The sequence below is a fragment of the Chiloscyllium punctatum genome, chromosome 12, assembly GCF_047496795.1.
Source record: "Chiloscyllium punctatum isolate Juve2018m chromosome 12, sChiPun1.3, whole genome shotgun sequence".
NCBI lineage: Eukaryota > Metazoa > Chordata > Chondrichthyes > Orectolobiformes > Hemiscylliidae > Chiloscyllium > Chiloscyllium punctatum.
In genome coordinates this window covers 51,753,526-51,766,071 of record NC_092750.1, presented here as the reverse complement: position 1 = coordinate 51,766,071, position 12,546 = coordinate 51,753,526, and the positions used below count along the sequence as shown (strand labels likewise).

The 12,546-nt window shown below is 40.8% G+C and overlaps 1 protein-coding gene across 3 annotated transcripts in view; it reads left to right on the top strand.

Annotated features, from left to right (window-relative positions):
• Positions 1–12,546, top strand: part of shq1 (SHQ1, H/ACA ribonucleoprotein assembly factor) — a 136,778-nt gene that overhangs the window by 86,267 nt on the left and 37,965 nt on the right. For all 3 annotated transcript variants that reach the window (XM_072582586.1, XM_072582585.1, XM_072582588.1), the window contains one exon: positions 6,100–6,220. In XM_072582586.1, the coding sequence (XP_072438687.1) occupies positions 6,100–6,220 (121 nt within the window). The remainder of the gene's footprint in view (positions 1–6,099; positions 6,221–12,546) is intronic.

Here is a 12,546-nt window from a genome sequence, read left to right as displayed (position 1 = left end):
TCGGGGACAGGAGATTTATCAATTTTAAGACTTTTTAACTTTTCTAGCACTATCTCTTTCGTAATGGCAACCATACTCAACTCAGCCCCGTGACACCCTTTAATTTTTGGGATATTACTCATGTCTTCCACTGTGAAAACTGACGCAAAGTACTTGTTAAGTTCTCCTGCTATTTCCTTACCTCCCATCACTAGGCTTCCTGCATCAGTTTGAAGTGGCCCAATGTCTACTTTTGTCTGTCATTTGTTTCTTATGTACTGAAAGAAACTTTTACTATTATTTCTAATATTACTGGCTAGCCTACCTTCATATTTGATCCTCTCATTTCTTATTACACTCTTTGTTATCCTCTGTTTGCTTTTGTATCCTTCCCAATCTTCTGATTTCCCGCTGTTCTTAGCCACGTTATAGGATCTCTCTTTTTCTTTAATACATTTCCTGACTTCCTTTGTCAGCCAAGGTTGTCTAATCCCTCCCCGGTTAATCTTTCTTTTCTTGGGAATGAACCTCTGTACAGTGTCCTCAATCATACCTACAAACTCCTGCCATTTTTGCTCTACTGTCTTCCCGGTTAGCCTCTGCTTCCAGTCTATTTTAGTCTGTTCCTCTCAAATGCCCTCATAATTACCTTTATTCAACTGTAACACCAATTAAATCCGATTTTGCCTTCTCCCGTTCAAACTCCAGACTGAACTCTACCATATTATTGTCGCTACTTCCTAAGGGTTCCCTTACTTTAAGATCTTTTATAGAGTCTGGTTCATTGCAAAGCACTAGGTCCAGAATAGCCTGCTCTCTTGTGGGCTCCATGACAAGTTGTTCCAAAAAGCCATCCTGTAAGCATTCCATGAATTCCCTTTCTTTAGATCCACTAGCAACATTATTTACCCAGTCCACCTGCATATTGAAGTCACCCATGATCAATGTAACCTTGCCTTTCTGACATGCCTTCTCTATTTCCCGGTACATGTTGCGTCCCTGGTCCTGACCACTGTTAGGAGGTCTATACACAACTCCAATTATGGTTTTTTTGCCTTTGTGGTTCCTCATTTCCACCCACACAGACTCCACATCATCCGACGCTATGTCATTCAATACCATAGATTTAATTTCGTTCTTAACTAACAAGGCAACCCCACCCCCTCTGCCCACCTCTCTGTCTTTTCGATAAGTTGAAAAACCATGGAGGTTTAACTGCCAGTCCTGACCCCCCTATAACCAAGTCTCTGTGATGCCTACCACATCATAATCATTCACTATGATCTGTGCCATTAGTTCATCGGCTTTGTTATGAATGCTACGAGCATTCAGGTAAAGTGCCTTAATGCTAACTTCCTTATCATTAGAGATGTTGGAAGTCATATGTCCTAAGTTATAGAAGACATAGAATCCCTACAATGTGGAAACTGGCCCTTCGGCCCAACAAATCCACACCGACCCTCCGAAGAGTAACCTACCGAGGTCTGTTCCCCCAACTCATTATCCTGTATTTGCCCCTGATTAATGCACCTAATCTGCACATCCCTGAACACTATGGGCAATGCATGTAGGTGTGCTCGCTGAGCTGGAAGGTTCATTTCCAGACGTTTCTTCACCAACTAGGTAACATTTCAATGGGCCTCCAGGTAAAGCACTGTTGATAATTCCTGCTTTCTGTTTATATGTTTGGGTTTCTTTGGGTTGGTGATGTCATTTCCTGTTCTTTTTCTCAGGGGGTGGTAACTAAGGTCTAGCTCGATGTGTTTGTTGATAGAGTTCCGGTTGGAGTTAGGAATTCTCGTGCGTGTCTCTCTTTGGCTTGTCCTAGGATGGATGTGTTCTCCCAGTCGAAGTGGTGTCCCTCCTCATCTATATGTAAGGACACTAGTGAGAGAGGCTCCCCTCGTTTTGTGGTTAGTTGATGTTCATAAAGAAATAAACGAAGAACATTTGCAGCCCAGGAACAGGCCCTTCGGCCCTCCAAGCCTAAGCCTATCCAAATATACTGTCTAAATCTGTCGGTCAATTCCTAAGCATCTGTATCCCTCTGCTCCCCACCTACTCATGCATTTTTCCAGACGCATCTTAAATGAATCTACCGTGCCTGCCTCTACCACCTCTGCTGGCAACGCATTCCAAACGCCCACCACCCTCTGTGTGAAGTACTTACCGCGTGTATCCCTCTTAAACTTTCCATCTGTCACCTTAAAAGCGTGACCCCTCGTTATTGAATCCTTCACCCTGGGAAAAAGCTTGTCTCTATCCACCCTGTCTATACTCTTCATGATTTTGTAAACCTCAATCAGGTCCCTCCTCAATCTCCTTTTTTCTAATGAAAATGAACCTAAGCTACTCAACTTTTCTTCATAGTAAGCACCTTCCATACCAGGCAACATCCTCGTAAGCCTTCTCTGCACCGTCTCCAAAATGTCCACATCCTTTTGGTAATGTGGCGACCAGAACTGTACACCGTATTCTAAATGCGGCCAAACCATGTATCCTGGTGGCTAGTTTTCTGCATGTTTGTCCAATGTAATGTTTGTTACAGTCCTTGCACTATGGGCAATTTAGCATGGCCAATTCACCAACCTGCACATCTTTGGGTTGTGAGAGGAAACCCACGCAGACACTGGGAGAATGTGCAAACTCCACACAGACAGTCGCCCGAGGCTGGAATCGAACCAGAGTCCCTGGCACTATGAGGCAGCAATGCTATCCACTGAGCGGCCATACTGACTAATGGATAATTTAGTCTCGTTTTAGTTTGAACTGTCACAGTTTGTCAGCATTTTCTTAGTGTACTTAATCTTGCTTCCTGATGCAGCAACTTGTAGTCAGTATTCCCTCTAAGCTATTCAGCATTAACTTTCAGTTATGAACATTGAACTGTGAATCTTTTTCTGTGAGGAAATTAGGGGAAGCTGTTTGTAGTCCACATTTCTTTGAAGAACACATTTTAAGTTGGTTGATGTAACATGTTAACTTCAGTCTTGTCATGACAATGGTAAATGGTATTAATGTTCAACTTCCATCATCTAACTATTATCTGAGATCTTCCATGGGCTGAAATGGTTTCAAATGAAGGAGGAAACTGTGTCATAAGGTGGCATGAGTGGTCACCCGAGGAGCTTCAGCCAAGCTCATGCAACAAATATGATATGGAAAAAGACAGAACAAGTTGAAATTAATGTTGCTTCAAAAGGTACTGAAATTCTGGTGTGAAGATACACTCCCTGTTTTTTTCTTATTTTAACCTTTCTGGAAGTTTCTCATGTTTAGATGAGAGATGCCTGGAGATTATCCAGCTTGAAAAATACAATGATGGCTGACTTATTGTTTGTTGTTTTCATTTCTTCTTGTTTTAATTTGGGTGATTTGTGTACTTGGAAGCAGTTTGTGATAAAAAGATCAGACCAAGCAAGCTTTTGTTTGTGAGGCCAGACCTGGAAGTCAGTGGCAGTCTGAGTTTGAATAAAATGGTCTCTACAGACACACCGATCCTGGGCTGAGCATCATGTTTAAACAGATAACACAATTTGACTATTAATGATGTCAGTACCTGGGAATTGGTTCTGTCAAGTCTGGAAGGAACCAAATATTCAAGCAGATGACAAATGTTAAATGGTAATTGAGGTCTTGATAAATGGTCAGTTTAATGATCAGAGTTTAAGTTGTTTTCTTCTAAACTATGTTGTCTGGGTAGATGAGTTTTGGCGGCTGATGATGCAGCAAGAACATTTGAAATCTGATATTAAAAGTCTAATGGTGAACGAGAATCTATTGCTGATTGTAGAAAAAACCAATCTGATTCACTGATGTCCTTTAGGGAAGAAAACGGTTATCCTTACTTGGTGTGGCCTACATGTGACAACAGTCCTACAGCAATGCAGTTGACTCATAACTGCCTTCTGGGCAATTAGGGATGGGCAATAAATGCTGCCTAGCCAGTGGCATAGTCATCCTGTGAATAAATAAAGAAAAAAAAATCTCCTTGCCTAATCTCCCTCACCAGCTTCTGGGACCCAAGAAAATTGAAAATCGAGTCAGAAGTATTGCGAAGTTGACTCAGTGAACTCAAGTGACCCTGATCTGTGATTTCAGAAATGCTAACAAGCAGTCTACATGACTGTCTCTGTCTCTGAAACAACGAAAATGGAAGCCATTGAAGTAATCTGGCCAGTTTTGTTGTTGTTAATCTCTTAACTGCGGTTATTTGTTTGTCTTTTGTGTGAATGGGAGCTGAAAACAACTATCTTGGGTTTAAAGAATAGACATTGATCAGATTACCATGTTTAATTTTATTGTCTGCTAAAGTTATTGTATATTTAATAAATTCTTAAGTCTTTTGAGAAACACAGCTTGTGTCTGGCATTAATCATTCACAAAGTCTGGGGTAGATTATTCAAAAGTCTGGTTGAGAACCACTGGAGTAACTGTTGAGAGTCTCCAAAGGTTTGTGTGCAAATACAGAGGTCGAAAAGCCAATTTGATTTGGCTACCTGTCTCTGTGTCCTCATGCTTGGAAATAGGTGAGTGACTTGTACTTCAAGCAAACAACTATTGGGCAGAGCAGAGAAGGGAAAGGGATTCATAACAGAAACTAGAAGCTTTCTTCTCTCTCCAATTTCTCCTCCAACCTCAGCACCAATGATGAAATAAGTTAAAGAAGGAACCATTCATTGAGGACTCAAATATTCTACAAATGTCACTCTATCGAGTATTCAGATATCAACTAAGTAACCATTGTGTCTATAGCGAATAACAACTCTAAAAACTTCATACACTGCATATTCTTCATCGTCCAGTTGTACGAGGCATTCCTCCCTTTCTAAGCCTTTAACTGTGTTTGTGTGTATTTTTATTATGAGTTAATTGAACTTGCTCCTCCTTTCACTCTGGGAAACCTTGATTCTTAATTTTGATTGGTACTGTGTTTTAATTGAAGTGTGTGTGGTATGGCTGCTTGCTTAAAAAGTATAAAAAATGTTTATTGTTATTGACCAAAGGAGTTTAAAAAAAGGACAGCTGGTTTACTCCTCACCTGGCCATAACGTTGGTCATGAAATGCAAAGCTTGATCTCCCACCTAGTTACAGTAAATTCCAGAGTACCATATCTGAACTGCAGTGAGATTGGCTTTCATTTCAACTTAATTTTCACCGTATTGAGTCCTGTTTCCTAATCAACCTGTTCAGAAAAATTATTAAGCACCCCTGAAACAGGTGGGACCTGAACACAGGCCTCCTGGCTCAAAGGTCGGGATACTACCGCTGCACACAAGAGCCCTTTCATAACCTGAATAACCTGAATACTGCCTGGTTGAGTACAGATTGGCCAGAGTACAAAGCTTCTGTGCTGAATCACAGGTAAAAGCAAGTATTAAATATTTCTAGATAATTAAATGAGATTATAATTGCATTTGAGGCAAGCTAGAGTCCCTGTGTTGATTTGCACTTCAATTATACGTGACAACTGTTTGCAGAAAGTGCATTTTGGAGTCGTCTGAGATGGTATGGCTAGAACTGCAGAATGATTAACTGGGAGAAAGTACCACAGCAATTCTGTTTCTGATCTGATCCACGTAAAATTTGGGGAGTGAGGAACACCATGAAAGACTAGTTTAAAAAAAACCTCTCTGGACATGTATAGAAATGTGCTTATTAAAGGCCAGCACCATGAGACATTAATCTCTTCATGACTAAACACGCAATTATAGTAACTTGAGCCATTTAGAAATTAGGATGAGAAAAGTGTCTGATATCTTCTGAATTATTCTACATTATTTTAGAAATGCATGATTAAATAACTGAAGGTGTCAACAAAGCAAGAAACAGAGGCTACAGAAAACTGGTTCTGCTATGAAGCAAGTTGTCACATCATAGTTTTTAATTAGCTTATTTGGTTGTCTTTTAAACGACTGGGAGATAACCTATTTATTATAGCATTTGAAGCTGCTTTTTTTCTTAGATTTTAGGATTTAGTTATGGAAAAAAGAATTTGCTTTTATGATGTCTTTGCTTAAGTAATTAGTTCCATCTTGAACTTTATTCATAATCTTTGTGAACATAGCATTGTTTATTTAACATTTTAATTAAATATTTATTTTCTTCCTTTGCATCAGGTAAGTCTGCTGTTCTGAAGTCCCTGCTGGGCATCCATAAGATCTTCAGAGAGAGTGACCCTGCATATCTTTTGAATGACCTCTACATCACAGACTACTGCATTTGGATCCAGAAAGTGAAGTAAGTCTCCTAGCAATACAATTGGGTAATCTCAGCAAACTACAAGGACACTTTCACAGCCTGTAAACTGGCAGTACTTGTGTGACCTACCGTGCATAAATTCTTTCAGATATTTGCATAGCTCTATAGGGTTGCTAGGTGACACTCTGTACCTTATTGAATATGTATAAGGAAAAGTTAAGTGGCTGCCAAAATATGCCATTTGAAATTTATTGTTGTACTCTTCCACATATCATTCTTTCTACAAGCTGCTACTTTTTTTCATTTGTGTATTGGGGGTTGTATTTCAAGTCGTCATCTTTTTCTCTGGCAATTTCTGAAGTCTTGTAAACCCTTCAAAGATTTTGATGCGATTTCTTTGCTGCGTGATATTTTCAGACAAAATATGCATTAGGAAAATGTCACTTTGAGCTTCAAAGAGCTGTCCACCATTTGACAATATGAATGTTCTTCATAAAGTTGAAAAATGTGGCAGGTAACCAAATCTGAAGTCAAAGGTTTCAAACTTGCTGTCAGGTTATTAGACAATAGAGGCACACACAAAGTGACAGCTTTGGAAGACTGCTCACAAAAGCTTTGCAGACAGACTTCTGTTTTAAGTCACAGACCTTGAAATACGCATGAATATTTGTTGGAGAGGGTGGGAAACAGAAGTTTGGTAAATCTGCTGTGATTACGAGGAGTAGCATCTCCAAAAATGTCGCAGTATTAATGACATTTTTTTCACAGCAGAACTTAATTCCACACCACAATATAATTTATGAGCCATTTAACTTTCTGGTGTGTGCTAGCACTTTCCATCTGTTTGATAGGGCTAAATTTGTCCAGATTGATTTTGGCTTGAAAATTGATCTTCACAGCATTCAGGGCAAAGTGTATCGATGTGCATGTGCTGAGTTTTTGAATATTCCTAGGAAGTGTATTGGTCGGTTGATAAAGTCTAGCTTCGCATAATGGGCTGCATGGTGGCACAGTGGTTAGCACTGTTGCCTCACAGTGCCAGTGACCCGGGTTCAGTTCCCACCTCAGGCAACTGACTGTGTGGAGTTTGCACATTCTCCCCGTGTCTGCGTGGGTTTCCTCCCACAGTCCAAAAATGTGAAGATTAGGTAGATTGGCCATGCTAAGTTGCCCGTAGTGTTAGGTGAAGGGGTAAAATGTAGAGGAATGGGTTTGGGTGGGTTGAGCTTTGGCGGGTCGGTGTGTACTTGTTGGGCCGAAGGGCCTGTTTCCACACTGTAATCTAATCTAACCTAATAAGATGGCACTTCGTGTTGATCTACGTTTTAATTTCTATAGATGAGCATATAAATGGTTGCTTGGTAGTACAGACCTCGCATACTTTTGAAGAGCAAGACATTCTGTGAAAGATTCACCCCTTGCACTCATCAGAACAGAATTGCAAGAATACTCGATCCTTATGGAAGCAATAATTTGTACTGCGGGATAAGTAGGTGCTGTTTGGTTGTCATGTGGACTCTGCAATAAAATCACCAGTATTCTGAGGTTATATGATAAATTCTACCATTTGTACAGTGTTGTTCCTGTATAATTTGCATGCCAGTTTAAGTTAATATAGAAAATCTTGAGTGGTATTGATGGCCTATGTTATGACGTGGGTCAAGCCATCTGGGCTGATGGATAAGCAGTGACCAGGTGGAATTTTGTTGCTTTCAAGGGATTTGGGTCAGACTCTTCCACTCCTGGAAGATGGCGAGAGAGGAACGTAATTGGCCAGGTTGACATTGATGGAGGCCTGACACCACACATCGATGAAAAAGCAGGATTTAGTCTGCACAACTTCACAACGTCTTCATTTTATGTAGTGGGGTTTGAAACAGTTACTCATGCTTAAGATATCCATATTATTATAATTTTCTGCTCTTAGATAGTCTTTTGTTTCTTTTTTTTTGACTGTCTGAAAAGCACAATGTGCCATTTTCATTGTGCTGTTCAAAAGATGAGTTTTGGGTTAGTTGAGTATAAGTGTGTAGCAATCAGTTCGTTATTACTCCAAGAACAATGTTCTTCAATTACCCAATATTTTACCAGGGCCTTGGATTTCTTATGACTGCTATTCTGTGATTTTTGTTTTTCCCCTTTCCTGTGGAGGTTGGACTGCAGAATTCTTTCATTTTCCACAAAACTGTAGTTCAGTTAATGTCATTATCCCATTAGTGTGTAATCAGGATTTGTTCTGTGCCTAGAATACAGGATTGGGTGATAGCAGTGGGATGAAGGCAGCTAGGTAGCTTTCGTAATCAGAATGGTGGGTGTGCTGGGCCTGGGTAGCAATATGAATGATTTTAGTATGTAATGGTATTACTGAAGAGTAAATCTGGTGTTCAGCAGAATTTGGATAGTGTCTGCATTAGGAGGTCCACAGTCTGCCAATTCTAAACAGTGCGAGGGGAAGTGTGTTGCTGGTGGGAAGAGCCAGAATAACATTTAGAATGAAGTTTAAAGTAAATTTTCTCAGTGACTGTGAAATGCTTTTTGAGTGTGATCCCAGAGCACCAGTAATTTACTTAGGAACAGCACACACCATCCATAGACCAGAATTCAAGGTCCTGATTTAGGCACTCTCAGTGAGTTGGCTTAGCACATTTTTTATGACTTATCTCCAGAGTCTGTTCTGTTACTTTCAGTAAAAACCCAGATATTTTCTGTCTGAATATTACACTTTAATACAAATATTAGAAGAACCCCCTTGCTCTTCAACTGTGGTATTTCCATTTCCCACATGAGTGAGGGTATATTCATAGGTTTCATTCTCTGGTTGATCAAGCTGTAGGGATATTTTTGCAGTTAATTGATCCGTTTGATACAAAATAATCACATGGGAGCTTTCCAACTTTGATTACGGCACTTTGCCTTGTTAACTTGGGCTGGATTGGAACAATGCCAAAGAGACGTTGAGGAAGCAATTTAACTCAAGGTTATTAACAGACAATCTACCTCATATCAATAAATAATACTGGCTTTGGCAGTCATGAACTACCATAACAGTAGCTCAGTGGTTAACACTGCTACCTCACAGCACCAGGAACCCAGGTCCGATTCCACTTTCAGGCAACTGTGTGGAGTTTGCACATTCCCCCCCGTGTCTGCATGGGTTTCCTCCCACAGTCCAAAGGATGTGTAGATTAGGTGGAATGGCCATACTAAATTGCCCATGACATCTAGGGATGTGCAGGCTAGGTGAATTAGCCATCGAAAATTCAGGGTTACAGGGTCTGGCTGGGCTGCTGTTCAGAGGATCAGTGTGGACTCAATATGCTGAATGGCCTGCTTCCACACTGTAGGGAGTCTATGATTCTATGGCTAGGAAATTGAAGTTCCTGTTTAAATCTATTACTAATTTTGTACGTGGTAAAATGCAAATGTGGTCTGACTTGGGTAAACTTAGTGTACAGAGATAAAGTCATCTGTTGTATACTGAAAGCTTTGTTCGTGTCATTTTGGAGCTCAGCTTAACTTTGTTCAGAGTTTACATTTATTTCAGTTTAGATTAGATTCCCTACAGTGTGGAAACAGGCCCTTCAGCCCAAATAGTCCACACCGACACTCTAAAGAATGACCCACCCAGACCCATTTCCCCTCTGACTAATGCACTTAACACTGTGGGCAATTTAGCATGGCCAATTCACCTGACTTGCACATCTTTGCACTGTGGGAGGAAACCGGAGCACCTGGAGGAAACCCACGCAGACACTGGGAGAATGTGCAAACTCCACACACAGTCGCCCGAGACCGGAATTGAACATGGGACCCTGGTGCTGTGAGGCAGCAGTGCTAACCACTGAGCCACTGTGCTGCCCTTTGACCACACAGACTGGCTATGTACAAATTTGTTGCTGCATTTTTGCAACACAAGAGTGACTGTCTACACTTCCATTGGGAATGGCAGTTGGAGCATCATTTTGAGGTTGTACAGGATGTTGGTGAGGCCACGTTTGGAGTACTGTGCGGTTCTGGACACCTTGCTATAGGAAGGATATCATTAAATTCAAAAGGGTTTAGGAAAGGTTTACTGGGATGTAGCTCAGAATGGCTTTGAGTAACAAGGCGAGGCTGGACAGGCTGGGACTTTTTTCACTGGAGTGTCAGATGCTGAGGGGTGACTTTGTTGAGGTCTATAAGATTGTGACGGGTATAGGTGAGGTGAATGGCAAAGATCTTTTCTCTAGTGTAGGGGAGTTCAAAACCAGAAGGCATAGGTTTATGGTGAGAGGGGAAGGATGTAAAAGGGACCTGAGGGGCAACTTTTACATATATAGGATGGTGCATCTATAGAATGAATGGCCAGAGGACGTGGTGGTTGCAGGTGCGTTAGAACATTGAAAGACATTTGGACAGGTGCACGAATTGGAAAGGTTTTGAGGGATACAGGCCAAACGCAGGCAATTGTAGCTAGTATAGTTTGAGAAATCTGGTCGTCATGGGCGAGTTGGACTGAAGGGCCTGTTTCAGTGCTGTATGACTCTACAGGTTGGGAATCCTTTATCCAAAAACCTCAGGAGCAACATTTTTTTTTGGATGGGTCCATTGGGTCTTTTGAGGGTAGCCTAAAAGAAAACTTTGTTTTTCCCCAAAAGGCCCAATGTCAGTATGTCTACACGTGTGCTTTCAAAAAGCCTTTTGGTTTTTAGGTGTTTTGGGTTTTTGGACGTGGGAGTGAAGGATCCCCAACCTGTAGTTGATTGGCTATAAAGCACTTGAGACCACGATCAGCTCCAGTGATCATGAATGACTCTAAATACAAAGTCTTTTTTGCATCTGTGATATGTCTGTCTCAATACTTGTCTGTTTTTTTAGGAATTTAGCTTGTGGTGTACTTAATAATTTTGCTTCTAAGTTTCCAACCTCCGTGCTTAAACATTGATCAGCTAAGGACACCAGTCTCTTGGGTTGTTATAGCTGTCTCTGAAGTTTATGGTTTTGTCATTAAAAACATCATAATGACCTTAATTTCACAGCAGTCCGTTTTCCGTTTAATGTGTATTTCTGTCAACCAAGTGGATTCATTTTGTCATGTCACCTTAGAACCAATTGACATCTGGTTTTGTCAGACGTGTATTAGGGACAGGAATAGATATGTTTTAATTAGTTTGTTGAAAGCCAGTGATATTTTGATAGCTCACGTCTTCTTTGTCTTGGCAGCTGAACAATGATAAAACAGAATGTAGGGTAATTTCTCTTTGCTTCATACCTGTCCAGACAGCACAACATGTTCATGTTCAGTAAGCTTTGGAACCTCGACAAGTCTGACTTCATTCTGCAGCAATCACGAATTTGGGTACACCAGCCAGTTACAAAAGTCCTTTGTTTGTTTCATCATTCTGAAACTCTTGAAATATTTCCAAAATTATCAGCATTAACCTTTGGATTTCCCAAAGCTAAAGCATCACTGTTCAGTAGACCACTGAAGGAAGATATGGGACTAGTTCAGTTTAGGAAACCTGGTTGGCATAGGCTGAAGGCAAAAATGAGGACTGCAGATGCTGGAAACCAGAGTTTAGATTAGTGTGGTGCTGGAAAAGCACAGCAAGTCAGGCAGCATCCGAGGAGCAGGAAAATCGATGTTTCAGGCAAAAGCCCTTCATCAGGAATGTTAGAAAAGTTAGGCTGAAGGGTCTGTTTCCGTGTTATAAGACTCTTGATTCTTCAGACTCAGTTCTCTGACAGTAGAGAGAAGGTTCAGTGCCTCTGAATGGTGATGGTGTGGGAGGAGCAGTAGTGGCACTTGGAATTGATTGGTAAAGTTCGGGTAAGTGATGTTCTTATTTAGTGTTCCTATGATCTTCGTAGAGGCTATAACCTTTCAGATGGATTTTTTCGTCTTTTGTCATGGGATGAGAGTTTCATTGGATGAGCCAGTATTTACTCATCATGATGACTCCTGTGAAAGTGTCGGTGAGTTGCCTTCACAGTGAATTGTGCAAAGAATCACACGGCAAGATTTGACATTTTAAGTGTCACATTACGTTTTATTCTAACAGATCCACATTGACTATGCATTACATAGGAGGCAGTTCATACTCTCAACAACGTGAAAGCTATCCCTGAACAACTAAACAAACTAAACCTCAGCTTCCACGTTTATACAGTACATTGCAATGCTGTGCCATTCTTGTTTTTATGTTTTCAATTTCGCCCAGTTTCTCTTTTCCCTGCTACAGTGAGTTATCTTGAAAACCACTTCACTCCATCTCCCTGGGTATAATCCAAATTGATATCCAGCAGCAAGGCACACTCGGTGACTTTTCATTCTTCCAGGTCCAGATTTTTTTGTTCCCAAGTCATGTGCACAGAGACGGAAGAAA